Source organism: Antechinus flavipes, chromosome 2 (genome assembly GCF_016432865.1).
Source record: "Antechinus flavipes isolate AdamAnt ecotype Samford, QLD, Australia chromosome 2, AdamAnt_v2, whole genome shotgun sequence".
Taxonomy (NCBI): Eukaryota; Metazoa; Chordata; class Mammalia; order Dasyuromorphia; family Dasyuridae; genus Antechinus; species Antechinus flavipes.
Window position 1 is genome coordinate 370,147,718 of NC_067399.1, and position 22,098 is coordinate 370,169,815.

Below are 22,098 nucleotides of genomic sequence, written 5' to 3' on the forward strand. Positions count from 1 at the left end.
ATCCCCAAATTTCTAATTCTTGGCCATCATAAAAAACTGTTATAAATATTTTTGTAAACATAGATCCTTTTTTTTTTTTTTTTTTTAAATGCTTGATCTTTTTAGGATACAAACCTAGTATTGCCATTGCTGGGTCAAAGAATGCATACACTTTTTGGGTATAGTTCCAAAGTGCCCTTCAAAATGGTTTATAACACTATTAAAAATGAATTAGTATCCCAATTTTTTCATATCCCTGCCAGCATTTATCATTTTCCTTTTCTGTCATATCAGTCAATATGACAGGTGTTGGGGTGGCACTGTAGAGTAGTTTTCATTTGTATTTCTCTAATCAATGGTGATTTAGAGCATTTTTTCACATGGTTATAAATAACTGATCTTCATCTTCATCTGAAAACTGACTATTAATGTCTTTTGACTATTTATTAATTGGGAAATGGCTTTTATTTTTACAAATTTGATTTAATTTCCTAAATATTTCAGAAATAAGGCCTTTACAGAGAAATTCAGTTGTTCACTTTCCAGCTTTGCTTTTAATTCTGTCTACATTAGTTTTGTAGCTATCTCTTCTATATATACCCCATTCAGACTATCAAGGTGATTTTTAATCTAGATTTTAATCTAGAAGTAAAATATGAGATTTTTGAGGGCAGGGACTGCTTTATACATACAAAGCATATACAATATATGCTTTATATTGTGAATCAATCCATTAAGCAATAAGCATTTATTTAGCACTTACTACATGCCAAGCATGTGGGTTGTAATTGTTCAGTCATTTCAGTGTGTTCAAGTCTTCAGGACTCTGTTTGGGGTTTTCTTGGTAAAGAAACTCAAATGGTTTGCCTTTTCTTTCTCTAGGTCAGTATACAGAGGAGGAAACTGAGGCAAATAGAGTAAAATGACTTGCTTAGAATCACATAGCTAGTAAGTGACTGAAGCCATATTTGAATCCAGGTCTTCCTGACTCCAGGTCCAGCATTCTATTCACTCTATAACTTGGCTGCCCTCTGTACTAGACACTGATACTATGAAGACATGAGTGTAAGTCCTTGACCTTAAGGGATTTACATTATATTGGGGGAGACATCATGTACATTTATTTTTACATAAAAATCATATATAAAAAAATCAAGAAAGGCTTAACTTATAAGGTAGTACTTTGAAGGTTTTTTTTTTGTCTGTTTGTTTTGAGGCAATTGGGGTTAAGTGACTTGCCCAGGGTCATACAGCTAGAAAGCATTAAGTGTCTGAGGTTGAATTTGAACCCACTATACCATCTAGCTGCCCCTTTACTTTGAGATTTAAAGGAAAACTAATTTTTTTTAAAAAAGACTAAGTCTCTCTATTTTACCCAATTTGAAAATAAGGGAGCTATTGAAGGGCTTGGTTTTATTCTGATAAATGCAGGAGCTTTTGTACTCTGATTATGACTAAGATTGATTAGTAACCTGGTGGCCCCACATCCCCACAGGCTCACACAAACTAATGCTACTGGATCCATGTAAACCCACTGCAACTCAGAACTTCAGAGTTCAAGAGATTCACCCAGTCTTCTCAGAAGCATGGATTGCAGGCATATATTAATATTCCAAGTGAAATTATAGATTCTTAGAGGCAGAAGTGAGAAGGGATAGCATTCTAGGCTTGGGGGATATCCAGTGAAAAGACATCTAGATGAAAAATGCAATAGCATATGGGAAAATAGCAAGATAGAAAGTTTAGCTGGATTGGAGAGTTCTATACAATGATAATGGGAAGGTGGGTTGAAGCCAGATTATACAGGGCTTTAAGTACCAAATTAGGGCATCTATAAGACACAATGGATAGAGTGCTGGACCTGAAGTCAGAAAGACTCATCTTCCTAATTTCAAATCTGTTCTCAGACATTTACTAATTGTATGACCCTGGGCAACGCACTTAATCCTGTTTGTCTCAGTTTTCTTATCTGTAAAATGAACTGGAAAAGGAAATAAAAACCACTCTAATTCTTTGCCAAGAAATCTTCAAAAAGAGTTGAACAATGCAAATACTAAATTAGATAGCAACTAAATGCTAAATTGAAGTCTAGAATAGTATAAAAGATACGATGGGATTATGGAAAGAATTAAGCATCTAGAATCAAAAAGACTTGGGTTCAGATCTAAACTTTATACCAGATATGACACTGAGCAAATAATTTTCCCTCTTTGAAGAAGATTATGTTTATTCAGAGATATAATTTCATCTATTCTTGAACAAATGTCTGTTCCTTTGCGTTCTATAAAACTGAGTGCGTTCTTATAGAATTGGGGCTTTTGTCATTCTATCCTGCTCTTCCCCACCACCATCCTGGTTCAATCCTGGCCAGATGTCACATGTAGAACCACATCTGCAGTCCTGTGATCAGTTCTGGATACCACATTTTATGAAGGACATTGGCAAAGTGGAGAACTAGCATGCTGAAAGAGCAATAGATGGACTAATGAAAGGAAATAGTAAAGTGCAGTCTAGAGAACAGAAAACACAGAACCAGAGTTCTTAAACTTGATTCTGTGAACTTGATTTTTTTCAGACTAAGGAGGCAGTATTTGGGATTAAATGGGATTTAAAAAATACTTTGATAATTACATTTCATACACACACATAAACACACACATATATGTTTCAATATAATTGGCTTCTCTCTACAATATTTTGTATTTTATGCATTTAAAAAGGTGATAGGAAGGGATCCAAAGGCTTCACCAGACTTCCATGACACAAAAAAAGATCAAGAAACCCCGATTTAAAGGGTCTTTCTTCAATTATATGAATGGTATTCATGAAGAAACGAGCTTTGCTTTGCTTGACCCCAAAGGGCAGAGCTGGAAACACTACAGGAAAAATGTTTTGACTTGATTTAAAGCAAAACTCCTTAACAATTATAGCTGTCCCAGAGTGCCATGGACTCTCTCACAGAAAGTGAAGATAAAGAAAAATCTTTAAGCAAGGCTAGAGGGTCTTCATGACTCCAGCTCTGGTGCTCTATCCCTAGCTGCCAAGACCCCCCAGGTCTGAGTTCCTCCTTCTTTAGACACCACTTGTCTCCTTGTTAACAAAAAGTGACTGGAGAATCCCTTAAAGCAACCAAGCCATCACCCCCAAAGCCAGATCTGCCATTCCCTCTCACCCTCTCCCACCACTGGCTCCCACAGTACCTGCCCTTCACTGCTATCAACAGCGGGCTGTTTCTGTCACCATCACAGCTGTTCACCTTTGCCCCATTCCTCAGAAGGTACTGGACAGTACCCACATGCCCACCTCGGGCAGCCATGTGCAGGGGAGTACGGCCATCAAAGTCACTCTCACTCAGATCTCCACCCTATAAACAGACAGAGAGACATCACTCATAGAAATCGGAGGATGGGAGGAAGTGGGTCACTGAGACAAAGCCATTGTCTATTGACTCATCTATTTAGAAGCAAAAACGGGCCTGTGAGCATCACCATCACCACTACCCTCCAAAGATGAATGTGTGTTTTAGCTTCTCTTTATAAATGATTTGAGTTGTGAACCCAATAGAAACCCACTGGATTTGGAGATGGAGGAGCTAGTTTGCAATTGGCCTCTGCTACTTATTAGAATCAGGAGTCCTCAAACTTTTTAAATAGGGGGCCAGTTCACTGTCCCTGAAACTGTTGGAGGGCCGGACTATAGTAAAAACAAAACCTTTGTTTTATGGGCCTTTAAATAAAGAAATTTCATAGCCCTGGGTGAGGGGGATAAACGTCCTCAGCTGCCGCATCTGGTCCGCGGGCTGTAGTTTGAGGACCCCTGTACTAGATGCATGACCTTGAGCAAATAATGACTTGGAATCTTTGAGCCTCGATTTCCTTAGCTGTAAAATGTGGTGACTAGATTAAGCCAGTGTTTTTCTAACTGTGCTGCAATGAACCTTGAACAGCACAAGTTTGTTGTTTTTGAATGAAATCTATTTTGCTTGTTAGTGAGTATTAAAATAATAACTTTAAAAGATTTTATTACAAAGATTCTGCCAAAGTTTTGTTTAAATTTAAGGACTCAGGGTACATACAGTGATACAGTGGTTAGAATGTCAGCCCTAGAGTCAGGAACAGAGTTCCAAAAAGGACACTTACTAGCTGTATGACACTGGGTAAATCACTGAACCCCAATTGTCTCCAAATATAAAAATACAAATAAACTAAAGGTTCTACCACCGTGGGGGAAAAAAAATGAGAACCATTGGAATAAATGACTTAAGATTCAAAGGATATTGAAGAAAGCACTGGGTTTGAATGAAGTGGGTTCAGTTCACTCATTTGTGATACTTTTTTGCGTGGCCCTGGATAAGTCATTTAACAACTCAGGGCCTCAGTTTCCCTACATGTAAAATAAAAGGGGTTAGCTGAATGATATCCAACATCTCTTCCTATTTTAAATCCTATGATTCCATCTATAGTCTGTACATTAACTGTGCTTTGAGATCAGCCATGCCCTTTTAGATAGCTAAGAAATGACTAGAAACTTCTCTCCAGCTCAGAACCCACCATGTTGCTTTTCAAGTGTTCCTTTGCTACAGCCAAAGTTGAGATGATCTGCCTAAATCTTAACTGACCAGGATTGAGGCTTGAGGGACTCCAATGCTTTCCTACCCAATAATGAATATGACTTCCCCTTGTAATTCATAGCAAATGATCTCCCTAATCTCTAAATTTTTCTCAATCTGATTTATCTTTCAAGGTCTATTTCTTCTAGGAAGTCTTTGCTGAATGCTGCTTCTTGGTGCAATTGTTCTCTCTTCTAAACTCTCATCATCTCCACCATTTATTCATTTTATAATCATTTAATTATTCTCCTCATATACAGAAGCCGGAAGCATATGAAGGCACCAGGGATGTTTACCTTTGGGAGAAGAGAGTATTTAAATCAGGCATGATCACTGTTGCCAAGTAGATGAATAGTATCAAACAGAAATTAAACTAATTCTTCCTCATCCCAGAAGTCAGAATTAAGAATTAGAGATATCCAGGAGTAAAGCTGACGTTAGGAAGTAATGAGCTCCTCATGATTGGAAATCACAAGATCAGAGTCTCATAGTTCTGCTGAACATGAGATAGTCACTAAACTGTAGCAATTAAGTCAACTCCAAATTTGTTTCATAAGTTCAGTGGTCCCTCATGGCTGCATGCTAATTTTTTTTTTTTTTTTTTTTGCTTGATTGCCTACTTCACCTTCCTATGCATCTATTCTAAACGTTTTCCTCTCTCTTCACATCATCTCTACTTTCTTTGCTTCAGTAAAGGACCTTAACAAAGACTTTACTGGAAACTCTAAAACAATTCCAAATCATGTCTCTTTCTGTGTCTCTCTGTCTCTTTCTCTCTCTTTCTACCTCTCTCTGTTTTTCTGTCTCTGTCTGTCTCTGTGTCTCTCTCTTTCTCCCTCTCCCTCTCCTTTTTTGCTCCAGTCTCAGAAGAGGAAATGAGCCTTCTTGAAAATTACATAGCTACCTACTTGGTACCTCTTATCTTCCCCAAGAACTTGCCCCTTTTCTTATCCCTTCTCTCCTCCTCATTTTCAGTCTCTTTAATTACTGGCTCCTCCCCTATTGCTTAAATACAGGCCCAGATCAAGCTTCTAATCTCATCATTCAACTGAAATTACTCTCTCCATGGTTACCAATGATCTCTTCATCACTAAATTTGATAACTTTTCCTCAGTCTTCATCCTTCTCTGCAGCCTTTGGGGTTGTTGACCAGTGATGTCAAACGTCAGAAACAGAAGCCACTAATCAGAAACAGGGCCACTAGCTCATACAGAAAAATCCCTGCATTCTGCAAATTAACATAGTTTTAAAATGTAATATTACTTATGTTTTATTGTATTTTTATTTATTCTATTAATTATTTCCCAATTACATTTTAATCTGGCTCAGGATGCTTAACCCCTCTGTTGTTGACCCCCCTCTACCTGAAAACCTCCAAAGATAAATTCACTCCTTCATCCCTCTCACTCCCTCCCTCCATTTTTCTCTTTCTCTCTAAAAAAGAGAAAGTCTCTGTCTGTCTCTTCCTCTCCTATCTTTCTCTGTTGCCTACTTCACTTCCCTAGGCATCTATTCTAAACTTTTTCTTCTCTCTTCATATCATCCCTACCCTCTTTGCTTCAATAAAGGACTTTAACAAAGACTTTACTGAAAACTCTAAGACAATTCCAAATGATATCTCTGTGTGTGTGTATGTCTCCCTTTCTATCTCTCTGTCTCTCTCAGTCTCTTGCTGTCTCTTTCTCTGCATGTCTTTCTCTCTCCTTTTCTGTTCCAGTCCCATAGGAGTCTCCGAAGGCTGTTCATTCCATCTTGGACAGCCTTGATCACTAAGGAAGTGATATCAAGTGGAAGTTGGAAGACCATCCATCAAAAGAAAACTATAGAGGATATTCACACATTGGGAAACTTCCAAGTTTCTTCCAACTCTACCATCTCAGATTATATAATCTAATGAGACAGTTTCTTTTTTTTTTTTCTGAATCATTACTCAATTTTATTTTTAATATATGGGATAGAACAGGAATTTCCATAACACAGTACAATTTAACAAAAAATATGATAGTGCAAGAAACCGCAAATCTACTATGCAAACTTGCTTTTCTTAATGAGACAGTTTCTACCCTCATGGACTCACAGGCTAGTAGACAACTCATCTGGCATTTAGAATCCCTTAGATTCTTCAAAAGCTTAGTTACCTTCTTAAAGGTCTGTGTATGTGAGCTTTCCCCATCACTAACAGATTCTTAAATTAATGAAGGACTGATTTGATTAATCTCAGGGTCTTAAAAAGAGTAGATACTTAATTCATTTGCATCGAAGACAAGGACATGCTGAGAAAACCCCTGGCCTGGGCCTTATTCCCCACTCTACTACTGATTGGCTGTGTGACTTTGAACAAGCCCTCCCTTCCTACCATAGAATTTAGTTTCATTCCATAATAAAAGAATTTAAACCAGATGCTTTCTCAGATCCTTCCAAGGGCACTCTCTATGCCTCTAAAGGTACCTTCATACTCAGTTCCTGAAAAAAGCTTGATAGGGAGAGAAAATGAGTTCTGTCTGTGGTTCTGGGAAGGCCAAAGGGCAAGCTCACCATTTCGAAGATGGCTTCTAGGGTCTCCATATCCCCCATTCGGGCTGCAGCACAGGCCAAGGTAGGAGTCAGAGAGTCCCTTACAGCATCAAGGTCCTAAGAACAAAAAGATCACTGCAGTCCAAGCCACTGTTCAGCACCCCCTCCACCAGCACCCTTGAGAAGCAAAAAGACAAGACAATAATGGTACAGTGGAAAGACAATGCACTTGAAACCTGGAGTCCCATCTCTGACACTGCTTTGTGACCTCAGGAAGGACTCTCCCTCTCTCTGTACCTTAGTTTCTCTACCTGCAAAATGAGAGGATCAAACTAAAGGAGCTCCATTAGACCCTTAGAAATCTGGCATTCTCTGCGACTAGGTCTGGTCAATATTGCATCTCCATACAGGCCACCTCACAGGGTTATAGAAAAGCTCAAATGAGATGGCAAAAGCAAAGTATTTTGTTAACTGCACAGCACAATCTGACTCATCCTTTCATGCTTTAATGATTCCTTAGAATTTTTCTCACAATAGCCCCATGAGGTACGTGCATTAAAATCTAAGGACATGTTAAAATTTTATTTTTTTAATTAAATTTGTCAACATCAAACAAGATGTGAGTTTCCATATAGAGAGTAGAAGAGAAGAAAATAAGAAGATTGTAACTAAAACTGCAAATCTTTATTACAAAACAATTTGTTTTTTGTGCAAGTTATTTTCATTATTCTTTTTTTACATATAGGGAAACTGAGGCTCAGAGAAATTAAGTGATTTGCTCGAAGTTGCAAGAGTTAGAAAGCAGAGGTCCTAGAATTCCAACCCTAGTCTTCTGGATCCCATATGCAGGATATTTTCCTCTACATTGTAATGTTTCTCTTTAAGTAATAATGATTACAGGAACCTACAACCACCAATCATTCCATCTGCTAACCTTAAGGCTCCTTAAAGCCCTAAATGCAACAAGAATAGTGAAGAGTCTCCATTAAACATATGCCATATGAGAATCAATAGAAATGACTGGGGATATGTTGTCTGAAAAAATGCAGACTAAGGGGAAATATGGCAGCCTTGAAAAGGATTAAAATGCTAGCCAATGAAAGAGGGTTCAGACCTGTTTTGCTTGGTTACAAAGAGCAGAACTAGTAGCAATGGTTCAAAGTTGGAGGAAAACTAACGCTTGATATCAGGAAAGACTTTCAATTAGAGCTGTCCCAAAACAGAATGACTGCCTTAAGAAGCAGCATGATTCCCTCCTAGGAGTCCTCGTGCAGATGCTGGATACCCAGTCACCGCACTGAGGAGGATTCTTTTTCCAGTTATGGGTGGAACTAGCTGAGGTGGCCTTGGAGGAGCCTTTCAACTGTGACATTCTGTGGTTCTGGAATTGTGTGGTCAGAGACTTCCCTGGCCACATCTTAGATCCTGCTGTGGGAATGTTGGGGCAAATACAGGAAATAAGATGTCACAAGACAGACTGGCACAGGCTCTTGCCCACTCACCATCCTCAGCCACCTGCATCAAGCTCCCATAACCCAACCCTGATTACAAAGCTAATGAAAGCATCATGAGTCCCACTCTCTATTAAAGAGTAGCTAATAACTAAAGCTATAATAACACAGTGGACATCAATGGCACCTTTAATCTGGCAATCTACCACAGGCAAGCATCAATTAACACTGTAGAAGCCCTTGCTGGCAGTCCACCACCACCCCCATGGTACAAAGATTTTTGGGGACACCTAATATAGATAAACAAATAAATGTGTGTGTGAGGGAAATTTTCAACAAGCATATATGAAGCACCTACTGTGTGTCAGAATGAAACTATTTTTAATTGCAAGGAGGTTTCCAAAGCAGCAACTGCAAAGAATCTATGTCAATCAACTTTGTAAAATGTTCTTGGTAATACAGATAATACACACATCCACCCATAGAAAGATCAGAGATGTGGAGCCAAAAGGGAACCTGTGAGTGCCACTAGCAAGCTACTCCAACTCTTCACTTTTCAGATGAGCAAATAAATGATGGCCCAGGGAGGATAACTGGTTTGCCAAAACTTGCAGAGATTTATCCAAAAAGGCAAATCTTTTCTCCTTTGATTCTGAGTGCTCAATCTGGAAACAGCCATCTCATCTAAATGTGTTGTTTCCTTTTTTTTCAGAATATGATTGGGGTAAAAACCACCAGGACTTGTCATTTCTCATCTGTATTCCCAATGTTCAGAGCTGAGTAAGTACCTCATAATGCTTTTGTCATTCATTCATTCATCACCAAAAGGGAAGAGTACAGAAACAAAAAAGCTCAGTGACAAGAGACTTATACACCCAAGAAAAATGGGGCAAAAGACTGAGCCAACAATCCGGAAGATTCAAGATTGTTTGTTCTAAATCCCCTGGCCAATATTTTTTTCTCAAATATTTAAATAAGGGAAGGGGCAGAGTGGGCACGGTGGGATGAGCTTTGAGTTATATATCCCAGGGAAAATTCAGATGCCTGAGGTCTAGTCCAAGTTATATCACTGACATACACACAGCATGGAACTTAGTTTCCTCATCTATTAAAAAAAAAAAAAAAAAAAAAAAAAAGGACTGGACTAAATCAGAGAGTCAATAAGACTCATTGAGTGCTGCCCAGATCAGATACATGTTTAACAAAATAAGTAAAAATATAATACAGATAATATTAATTTGGAGTTTTCTAAGTCAACAAGAGTCTTTCAAGATCTGGTTCTGAATTTGACACCATCAGATTGTTTTAAATTTAATATAAAATAGAAAAAGGAAAAAAAAAAGTTGTCATGTATACAACAGAACATGAGAGAATTCAAACTATAAAGCAATAAATTTCCATTTCAAAAAAGCCTATAAAATAAATACTATGCATTGTGTTCAGAGCTACCCAACTTTTCTTTGATTCTTTGTAGGTTTTCTTTTGTTCTTTGCTATACACTTTTTACTTTATTCTTTTTCCCCTTTCCTTCCTCCCCCTCCCCCAGGAAGGCTACAATTAAGCACGGACACACACACAGACATACACACACACACACACACACACACACACACACAGAGAGAAATCTATATTCATACACATATATACGCATATACATTCATATGCATTAGGTGATCTTTAAGGTCCCTTCCAGCTCAGACATACTAAGATTCTTTTTAAGGTTTAGCTCACTAAGCATTTCTCATCAATTCAGGAAACCAGTTTTCTGGTTTGAGAAACTGAATTAGGGTTTCTATTCCAAGGAAGCAAAGAAAGTAAAAGAAAGATTCCATGTATGCAAAAATATTCATTTATAGCAGTAGCTTTGTGATAGGAAAAATAACTGAATCAAACCAGAAACAAAGTGAGTATCCATCATCTACAGAAATGGCTGGACAAATCATGCTATGTGAATGGAATATTATTACATGGTAAGAAATGGAGAATTCAGGATAATTTGGGAAGACTTTTGTATGAAAGAGGACAATGAGCAGAACAAGGAGGGCTTGCTCTATGACCACGATAGTATTCAAGAGAATATCTTTGAAAGATATTAGATATTTTAAGTAGTTTTGTTAAATGGCTTTTTCACTTTATTTTTAATTCTTATTCAAAAGTATTGGGAGGAAGAGAAAGGGAGTGAGCATTTCTTTGTCTCTAATATGCACCAAGCTCTACACTAAGTACTTTACAAATATTATCTCATTGGATCTACACAACAAATTTGCAAGGTAAGATATTGTTATTAAACCCATTGTGGAGAGGAGAAAGAAAAATTAAAGTACTGCAAAAACAAACTATTTCAATAAAAATAAAACAGAAAAGCCACCACCAGCCCTAGAGCCAGGCAATGTACAACTATGATTTCAGAGGATTAGCCGATAGTGATAAAAGCAGACTTCCCACTTCTTGGCAGAAAGGTAGAAAGGTAGAAAGGCAGAGAACAAGTTGTTAGGAATAGTCATTATGTTGATTTGTTTTGTTTAAATGTTCTTTGTTATAAGAGAGGAAGGATTTTATAGTGGGAGTAAGCAAGAACCAGTGAAAAGTAACTAAAACGAGGGGAAAGGGGGAGTGGAAGGCCTCAAAAAAAATGGTGCAAAAGGAGAGAAAACATAGAATAATCTTTTTTTTCCCCCCTCACATTAAAGCACCAGAAATATCGAACCAGGGAAAGAGTGTAATCTGTCTGAGTGAGATTAGATGCATTTGGGCCACAAGATTCCAACTTATCACCTTCACCTGTTCTACTCTAAATGGAAAAAAGTCTTTCTGATAGCCTCCCATAATTCCATGGCAAAAATCCTTTCCTCTTCCTGCCCAGTCATCTTTCAGACTTAGCTAGAACTTCTCCCAAAGATAGAACATTCAGAGGAACTATATTGTTTTAATTAGCTTATTTTACAATTTAGCTTAAGAAGGTTTTTTTTTTTTCCTTTTTTAAATTAAACCATGAGTTGGAGATGTGAGATTTATTCTCTTTTCTTCTCCTCACTAATTTAATATGTGACCTTAGATAAAATTTTGTGTGTCATTTTCTCATCCATACAGTGATGGGGCTAATACTGATTCTTTCTAAGATCTCTTCCAGCTCTAAAATCCTATAATTTCAATTTTATTTCATTCAACAAACACTTATTAAGTGCAAGCTGCATGCTTTACATGTTCAGAGCTGGATGTCAGAAAAATAATATAGTACATTACAATTCTTCAAAGAATACATCCATATTAGATCATCATGACAACAGGATGTAAGTAATCAGAATTGTCTCCACTTTACAGATGAGCAAACTAACAGGCTCAAAGGAGAAAGACGTGCTCATAGTCACAAAGCTAGTAGTTGAAAGAACTGAGAATCAAACCTGGTTCTGCCCTTTGGAGTTGCCTTATAATATAATTTTCCATATTTGGCTTTTTTGTTTGACACAATAACTGTGAATTGTGAATACATCCAGAATAGTAAATGTCAGTTTTACTTGCCAGAGAGGAGAGTAACTTTCTTCCCTAGAGTGACAGTTGTTCAGTTCCTAGAGTGGCTGAATAGGACAGTCAGTAAGGACCCCAGGTTTCACAAAGCTGTAGGACCAGTCACAAATGAGCACTCACGTGGCTGCAGTTCAGGTAGAGGAGGTTGGCAATAAGCTGGACAAATTTGCTATCCCGAAGTGATATCTGGAAATCTTCAGACAGCGGAGTCATCTCCCCCCTCAAGTTCTTGGTCAATAGCTAGAAGAGGAGAAAATGTTCCCTAGAATCAAAGGATATTAGAAATTTCTCTTCTAACCTAGAGTCGAACTGGAATGGCTCCTCCGATATCTCATTGAGAGTCACCTATCCCCTCTCAGTTTGAAGAGCTTCAATCAGAAGGAGCGCAACTCATTACACTTCTGTTAGAATTGTCCTTATATCAAGTTGAAATTTATTACTGAAACAATCTAGTTCTGCCCTCAAAAACCAAGAAGAAGTACAATGCTTCTTTACATAATATTCTTTCAGATACTCAAAGACAACAATGCTTTACCACCTTCCGTCCCTGGCTGCCAAACTTTGTCTTTTCTAAACTAAACATCCCTAGTTCCATTAACCACTGCCTGATATGGCATTATCTCCAGTCCTCTCATTTTCCCACTAAATGTCCCTCCCCCCAAAAAAAATATGGCATTCAGAACTGGACACACTTTTCCAGATATGATCTGATCAGGGTAGAAAACAGAGATTATCACATCCTATATTCTGGACTCCATAAGAATGCCCAGTGCTAACTTTTTTGGCTGACATGTTATAAATCATTTGTTCCTATTGGGTTTGATACCACTAAAATCCACAAATTACATTTCCAGTTTCCTTGCATTGCCACAGGTTTTCCTCTAGCTCCGTTTCCATTTGTGCCTTTTTTCAAGGTTCAGCTCAAGTGATAACTACTATATAACACCTATCTTCCTACATCCTATGCACTCCTGTATAGAAATAGAGAACTACACAAAACACATATATTCACAAATACACAAACATAACAAAAACAAAAGGAGAAATACACCCATGGACACACAGATATTCCCCTTAAACACATTGTGAACAGGATCTAGCACACAATAAATGCTTAATACAATGCCCATGCCAACATTAACTACTGACAGGGATAATAGAGAGCAGAACTAGGAACAACAGGGAAACATTGTAGATAGGCATTTTTAAGCTCATCACAAAGGAAATCCTTTGAATCATCAGCACTACAACAAATTGGAGTATGCTGTCAAGAGACAGTGGGCTCTTCAAAATTAAAATATAATATATAAATATAATAAAATATAAATAATATAATAAAAGGCTAAATGACCACTTGTCATGAATATAGAGAATTCTTATTCAGATTTGTGCTGAACTTTGAGATCCCCTCTGAGATCCTTACATATCCACTTATTCATTCATAAATAGTATCCACATGGACAGCAGCTCATTCAAATTCATTCACAGAACTATTCTCAGACGTGTGTAAACAAACACATATGTAGAAGGGAGCTCACAGCCCAACAGGATATTTACCTTGCTCTTGTACTCTAGGCCGAGATCATCCCTGCCCAGCACATAGGAGAGTTTGGCCAGTGCTGCCTCAGATGTCATATCGGACCCAGGAATGATACCAATACCTGATAGAGCCTTTAGAGAACAAGGAAGATGAGGGACCAGAAAGACATCATGTGTTCTGTAAGGCTTCTCTGGTCCCTAAGACTGGCAACATCCCATTCCCCCACCCACCTATCCCTAAAAACTTTCTGCGGCTCACCTCTGAGCCCAAATGGCTGAAATAGAAAGCCACCACCCAAACAATGTCTGGCCATGCTGGAGAAAGTGTGAGCACACCTTATTCAGTCCGACTCCGAACTGGGAATATGAGGGCTCTGGATTATCGAGGAAAAAAGGAAAGAGTTATGGGGGGACAAGGGTGATAAGAGAACGAGTGATATAATGTTTGTGTTGTGTCAGGAAAAGTCAGGCAAGCGAGGATCTAATTCTACCAGTAATGCATTATAACTCCAGCCAAAGTTCTAAGTCTTCTCTCTGGTCCTTAGTTTCCTCATCTGGAAAATGAGGAAATTAGATTAAATGATCCCTAAATTCCTTCTGAGATCTGATATTCCTTATTTTCTGTTCTAAATAAAAACTCAATGTATGTAAAAAAATAAATAAAAATTTCCCTCTGTAAATATTTTCAGAGTTAACACTCAAGCTTTTGTTATCAACATAACGCATGAACAAGAGTTCCAGACTGCCTCATTGCCCTAGCCTCCCCTTTATACTGTAATATACACTTTCACTTTTTAAAAATTGTTCTAATGTTCTATGCTCTAAGCCAGGGCTTCTTAAGTTTTTTCCCACCCCTTTTTACTAAAGAAATTTTTATGCTTCTAAGGGTATATAAAATAGATATACAAATAAAACATTTACTGATAAGAAATCATAATTTCATAACCCAAATCACCCCCCCAAATGAGGTCATGAACCACGGTTTAAGAAGCTAGGTTTTAAGGGACTTTCCCATTCTGGCATTCCACAAATTCCAAGAGCATATCAACAGATTCTTTCCTCAGCATAATTTGACATCAGACTCTAACATTTAAGCCAGATGATCAATCCCCAAAGCATGGTTCAAAGCAGAAGATGATATACAACCAATCTTGATTCTACCCCCAACCAAACCACCCTCACCATGCCAGTTGCGTAGTTTGAAGTCACAGAACCCTGTAAGCAGTGGGTACAGTTGACAATGAGTATTCCCCTCTCTGTGGCCTTCTTCAACTCCCAAAGCAGATCAGGATTGGTGGGTCCATTGCCTGTGCCGAAAGTCTCCATCACCACCCCCTTCATGGGGGGCTGTAGGAAGGCTTTCACCTACCAGGAGAGAGATCGTCAATGAGAACTGAACAGTCCAAAGAGAAAAGAGTAAAACTAACAGTATGATCTAATGCAAAAAGGTCCAGTTTATGAGTCAAGGAGATCAGCTTGTTTTGGTTGGGGGGAGGGGACCTTAGGGAGTTTAAAGATTTTAAATTTATTGTTTATATAGCTGCATGCCCAAATCATTAATTAGTTGATATTTCTCCATCATAAAAACTCTTCTTTGTATCCCTTTTTTCTATAAGTTTTCCCATTCTTCCTTTATCTTCCCTCACCAGTACATCCTTCTCACTTTTCCAGTTTTTTTTTGAGATTATCCCAATAAAATAATTCATACCCATAACCTCTGTATAAGTAGTCTCCTTCCAACTACTCCTTTGTTCATGAAGTTCTTAAGAGGATACCTGTATCATTTCCCCACATAAGAATTTTTATTATTCTTATCTCTCACTCATATCCACCTCTTTGAGTTTTGTGTTTGCATGTCATACTCTTATTCAGCTCTAGACTTTTTAGGAATGCTTAAAAGTCCTCTATTTCAGTAAATATTTAATTTTCCTCCTGGGAGATCACAATGAGTGTTGCTGCATAGGTTATTCTTCATATTAATCCTATCTCTTTTGACATCCAGCAAAACATATTACAAATGCTCTAGGTCTTAAAAGCAGTAGCTGCTAAAACTTGTGTGAACCTGATTGTGGCTTCATGGTATATGAATTCTGTCTTTCTGGCTGCTTGTATACTACACTTCAGAAGATCAACTTTCTGTGTTCACCGCAGTCACCAATGTGCTACACAATCTAGAGCAACCCACTTCTTCCCACTAGACTTCAGCAGCCTCCTCCATTAAAGGAGAATGAAGATCATGATGATAATGGTCTTAAATTGCTCGGTGCCCTGAGAAGTTAAGTGCATGCCCAGGATCCCTCAGCCAGTAGATGACAGGAGCAGGGTTCCCTAACTCTACCACAGCATCCTGCCTTTCAATATTAATCAGTATTAGTATTTTTAAAGGATGTATGGAGGGTAGGATCAGTTACAGGAAACTCTGGACTCCTCTGGTATCCACAAAATGTAAAGGAACTAGAGAAGGGAAGCTAGATGGGTCAGCAGATGGAGCATTAGTCCTGGAATCAAGAGGATCTGAGTTCAAACCCAGCCTCCTCAGACACTAGCTGTGTGACCCAGGGGAAATCACTTAATCCCCATTGCTTCTGGGAGCAGGGGGAGGAGAAAGGGGGTTGAGAGGTTGGGGGGGGTGGTGGAGAAAGTCAGGAAGAAATGGGGAAATAAGGAGTGGAGGGAAGAGGGAGATAAAGGGGAGAAAGAAGGGAGGGGGATAATGAAACAAACTAGAGAAAAACTCCATATGCTTTGAGTTGACTCCCCTGGAGAAGAAGGTCATACATAATAGTCAAACAGGTATAGCTGGAAGAAGTACTTCTATTGAGGCAATCATGTATTCATGGGGATATACTCATTAATTCTCTATTAAATTTGTCCTCTGGCACATATGGCAAGAAGGGGACCCTGGGCTCTGCCAATGGAGTACAAGCTCAGACAGGTCCTGCCCACACCTGGCCAAGCAAGTTCTGAATTCTAGTCCAGTGTGTGCCATTTAAAGACTAGTCTAGATTGGGCAAGAAAGATCGATACCAGAAAGGTGGCTATTCAGAGAAATTGGGAGGAGGAGGGAAAGAAAGGGCAGAGACTTTATTAAGGGTGAAGGAGATAGAGGGGCTATGATCCATACTCATGGAAGGACACACATTCAGAAAATTACAAAACATTTAAGTATTTAAATACTACTACTAATGATAATAATTATTCCTGTAAATTAACCAATACTATGATGAGAAGCAGAGTGGAAAGGGAATAATAAAGAGGGACAACCTTGGAGTCAGGCGTTTATTAAGCACTTACAAGGTGCCAAGCACTATGCTGAAAGCTAAGGGTACAATCTCCTCATTTTACAAGTGAAGAAGGGAGACTGAATATATCTAGTAACTATCTAAGACAGTTTTCCTAACTCCAAGTCCAATAAACCCTGTTCATTAGACCAAAACAGAATACCTACAGACAAAACTCAGAACCTCTTCCAGTCCTGGCTCTGACCCAGAAAGGGAAGCATTTTACTGTTATTGAACTGTGATTATTCCTGGCAATGGAACTGCCTGCATGAAGGAGTTCATAAATCCAAGGTAGTATAAAGAGTTACAAGCTTCATTATTTTATTAAAAAAAAAAAAAAAAAAAAAAAAAAAAACCTTACATCATCAAAGCATTTTAAAATCTCACCAAGTACTCTCCTCGTAATAGCCTTGCAAGTTGGGTTGGGTATTATTATGTTTCCTGATTGATTGGTTGATTCACATTTTATAAATAAGAAGCCAATGCTGAGCAAGGGAAGTTACTTACCCAGAGTCACATAGCCAGTAAGCATGAAAGTCAGTACAAAAACACGTATCTCCTGATGCTAAGGACCATTTTCTCCTTTATTCTGCACTGCCTCCCACTAGGAATAAGTTCCCTTCTTTAGAATTCCCTTGGTTCCTTAGGCCACAACAGATACGAAGGAGAGAGCTCAGCAGAGGAGAACAAGGGATGGATTTGAAGTCGGAAGACCTGTGTGACATTGAACAAGACGTTCCTCCTTCCTGGGCCCTTGACTCCACAGCTCCAAATTGCAGGACTGCAACTCAGTGACCTCCAAGGACCCTCCCAGTTCTACATCTAGGATCATTCACCCTTGTGTCCCTGTTTGTTAAGCTCATCAGCTACCAGGGTGACATATTTATAAACTGATATCTCCTTTGAGAACAGAAGCGCTCACTCCCCCAACAAAACCTGGTGATTAAAATAACCTGGAGGGGGACAGGCCCGCTGCTGCTGAACGACCTCAGATAAGCTCTGCAGGGCTCAGTCTGACAGCACATATTTTTATGAGCCATAAATCCACACGTAGGAACACAGAAATATTCATCAGCAGAACGGTGCGAGCTCCCTAGGTTGGCCCCCGGAGAAGTCAGGTCTCTCGCCTGGGTGGCCAGAGCTGCCATCCCCAATAAACAGTCCTTTTAATCCTTTAGCCCACTTGAACCTTAGGAAGCATCACATTCTAGGGACAATTTATTTAATTGAGGAGCCATAACCAGACTTTTATTTTTCACCTGAGAAATACGATAAGAAGCCACCTGAATGGTGTTTTTACTCCTAGACAGTATAAAATAAGGCAATTGACCTAAATGACCTCCCAGGCTCCTCCTACATCAATTATTCCATGTTCTGTGATTCTAGTTCAAGGATTTTTTATGTTTTTTGTGTCCTGGACTTCTCTGGTAGTCTAGTAAAGCCTATGGACCTTTTCTCAGAATGTTTTTAAATGCATAATAAAACAAAATATATAGGCTTGCAAAGGAAACCAATTATACTGCAATACAGTGATCAAATCATTTTTAAAATCAAGTTCATGACCTTAGACTAACAAATCCTAATCTAGGACATTTTCTTCTGGTATTCTCTGCTCAGTCCTGACATTCCATATTCTACAATCATGGCATCTTTTGCTGCATAAAGGATAATGTGGCACAAAGAAAAGGGCACCTGAATTGGAATCAAGAGGGATTCCCAGTTCAATACTATCTTTATTAGCTGCATGGCCCTGGGCACTAATTTAATTGCTCTGAGACTCAGTTTCTTCATCTGTAGAATAGTAATGATAAAACTTGGGCTCCCTGTCTGCTTCTGTGCCCTGAAGAGCTCTGGTTTGTGGACAGGGAGAGCTTATTATTGACCTACTTCCCCCAGCTTCTTCCCATATGTCTTGACTTGCCTCACAATGATTCTCTCGCATAAGGCTGACTGATTACTGAGACAGGTTTGTTTGTTTCTAACCAACACATATTTCCAAACATCTCTTGTACCTTGGGCCATCTCAAACTGATTTTCATAAAGCTGCCATCTTTGCTCAAATCACTGTAGGAATGATTCTTTGGGGGAAAGGTGGGGCAGACTTCAGAGTTTCACAGAACAAATTGTAAAGGAATGCCTGAAGTCACCATGAATCCCAGCAACCCTAGGTGAGGGGAAAGCCATTGCATCCTAAGGCAGCCAATTTCACTTCTGGACAAGTCTAATTGGTAAGAATTTTTTCAATCAATCAAGATTAAATTTAACCTTCTGCAACTATCCCTCCCCCAAGCCCATTGCTCCAAATTCAAATCTTTTGGGACCAGAAAGAACAAGTCATATCCCTCTTTTCCATGACAGTTCTTCAAAAACTTGAAGACAGCTCCCATATTCCCTCAAAGTTTTCTCCAGGCTAAACATGCCCAGCTCCTTCTACCAATCTTCACTAGCTGCCTATGGATCTGAATAGATCTCAATGCTCTCTATCCCCTTTTCCACACTAGCTGCCTCCTCTGAACAAACTCCTGCTGTCAGTATCCTCAAGAATGGTACCCAGAACCACACATCTAAGTGCGATGTAGGCTGAACTGGAGGAGAGTTCCGCAATCTATATAACTACCTTGTATCTATTAATGGGCCTAACCTTCAACAGTTTGGAGCCCCAGTAAGCTTGTAATCTACCCAAAAAATCCAGATTGTTTCTACATGATATAGTTACTTATATTGTCCAGTAAAGTTTTTTTTTTTTTTTTTAACCCACATGGTAGATCTTATGTTTAATTCTACTGATTTTCATTTCACTAGGTTAAGTCTAACACTTTCACCTTTCAATTTGTTTTTGGGACCTGACTGTCACCCAGTATGTGTTCCCTCCCAGCTCTGTGATATCTACATATTTGACAGGCAAGCATACTAGCTACGGCTATTTCCAAGTCATAATAAAATGATTAAATAGCAGCATGAAGCCCAGCACAGATCCCAGGGGAACTCCATTTAGAGGTCTTCCTTTAAATGATAATTAAACACTGATGACAAACTCTTCCTGTCCAGTCAAATGAGCATGTGGAGTAATGGAGCAGGGTCAGCCTGCATCTCTTGGCAAATGCTTTGTTAGCTAAACTCAGTTGGTTAGCCTGGAAAGGCCTACAGGAACTGAGGCTGAGTGAAGTGAGCAGAACCTGGAGAACATTATATGCAAGATTATGGGATGATCAACTGTGATGGACTTGGCTCTTTGTCAACAATGTGTGATTCAAGGCAGTTCCAACAGTCTTGGGATAGAAAATGCCAATCATCCCCACAGAGAGAACTATGGATCAAAGCATAGTATTTTCATCTTTTTATTTGTTTTTTCTTTTTTGTGTTTTTTTTTTTCTTTTGGCCTGATTTTTCTTGCACAACATGACAACATGGAAATATGTTTAAAAGAATTGCACATATTTAACCTATCTCACATTACTTGCTCTCTTAGGAAGGGAGTGATCAAGGGAAAGAGGAAGAAAAATTTAGAACACAAAGTTTTATAAAAATAAATGTTGAAAACTATCTTTACATGTATTTGGAAAAATAAAATATTATTGGATAAAATAATAAACTCAGTTAAACTGTTATCTATGGCATTGTCCCAATTTGTCAGTTTGCTAACACTGACCATAAAAGGACATGAGGTCAGTGTATTATGTTCTTCATAAAATTATGGTGACCTTTGTATCATTGTACTGATAGCTTATTTTCTGAGATGGTCACATCTCACATATACTTCTTCATTTCTAATAGCTATCCCTTTCTACACAGTCTTTCAAAGATCATTGTAAACTGCCCAGCAATTACATCTGCCAATTCTTCAGAAGCCTAAGAAGAGTTCTGAAGTTCACTCAGTCTTGTCGCTGAAATTTACTCTTTTATCTCCTTATTTATCTTTGGTTTTAATTTTTAGCCTTTCTTGTTCATTTATGCTCCAAACAGAATTCTCCCTAGAGAAGAAAAAGAACTGGGTTGAAGTCCTGCCTCTCACACATACTAATTGTGTGATCTGGCAAGTTGCTTAAATTCTCAAATTATACCAGTGACACTATATTGCAGAGAAGCTGGCATTCTTCATTGGCAGATCAAGTATTCTACTCTCTAAACCAATGAAATCAGTCTTTCATCTGTACCACACACAAATCTAAGCTGAGAAATGGGTCTTGTTTTTTTTCAAATTGGGAAGACAAGCAAAATGAGTTTAGTTCTGCTTTCTTCTTCAATATTCATTATTACTGTCCCATCCACCCTGAGCAATGAACCATTCATTTTTTAATCATCTTTTTCTCAGAAGAACTTTTAAAATGCTTCATATACATTCCCCTTTCCTTGTGTCTTCAGCATTGTCAACTTCATCTCATTCTGAGCCTCTCTATATTTGACAATATTACTCTTATATGAACCCTAATATTCATCCTCTCTACCTAAACTTGATTCCATCTTCTTTATATGTTCTTTAAAAATATTAGTTGGTTTGGAAAAAAGCAACGAAGATCCTAAAGAAGAACTAGCAAAACACATCTCTCATAAAGCAGAGGCTTTCCAAATTCCAAAAACATGGCTTAAACAGAATGTCAAGTATGTTGTCGGTCTGGTCAGTGTAATGAATTTTTTTTGCCAAATTGATTTTTCTTTGTTGTAAGATGGGATTTAAGGGAAGAGCAGTTGAAATAATTGAAAAAAGACAGAAGGCTTCACAATAAAACATATCTTAAAAACCTGAGTTGGTCAATGACCCTTCTGAAAATTTGCATCAGTCTCTAAACAATTCACTTTTTTCTTCAGAGAAGATTCCTACATATCACTGTTGGCTGACTTAAATGAAAACTTCTATCTATTCACACATAGACATTAAGAGCTAGAAGGGACTTCAGAAGACTTCTAATCCAACCCATATACCAAAGGAATTCCCACTATCATGTATCTGCCATTCTGGAGAGCAGTTTGGAACGATGCTCAAAAAGTTATCAGACTGTGCAGACCCTTTGATCCAGCAGTGTTATTACTGAGCTTATATCCCAAAGAGATCTTAAAGGAGGGAAAGGGACCTGTATGTGCAAAAATGTTTGTGGCAGCCCTGTTTGTAGTGGCTAGAAACTGGAAACTGAGTGGATGCCCATCAATTGGAGAATGGCTGAATAAATTGTGGTATATGAATATTATGGGATATTATTGCTTG

General features: G+C 38.4%; 1 protein-coding gene across 1 annotated transcript in view; it reads right to left on the bottom strand.

Moving 5' to 3' along the window:
* Nucleotides 1-22,098, bottom strand: part of ASPG (asparaginase) — a 123,092-nt gene that overhangs the window by 42,023 nt on the left and 58,971 nt on the right. The window contains exons 8-12 of the mRNA XM_051978275.1: nt 14,800-14,982; nt 13,636-13,749; nt 12,199-12,318; nt 7,124-7,219; nt 3,180-3,343 (exon numbers count right to left, since the gene is read on the bottom strand). Coding sequence (XP_051834235.1) covers nt 3,180-3,343; nt 7,124-7,219; nt 12,199-12,318; nt 13,636-13,749; nt 14,800-14,982 — 677 coding nt within the window. The remainder of the gene's footprint in view (nt 1-3,179; nt 3,344-7,123; nt 7,220-12,198; nt 12,319-13,635; nt 13,750-14,799; nt 14,983-22,098) is intronic.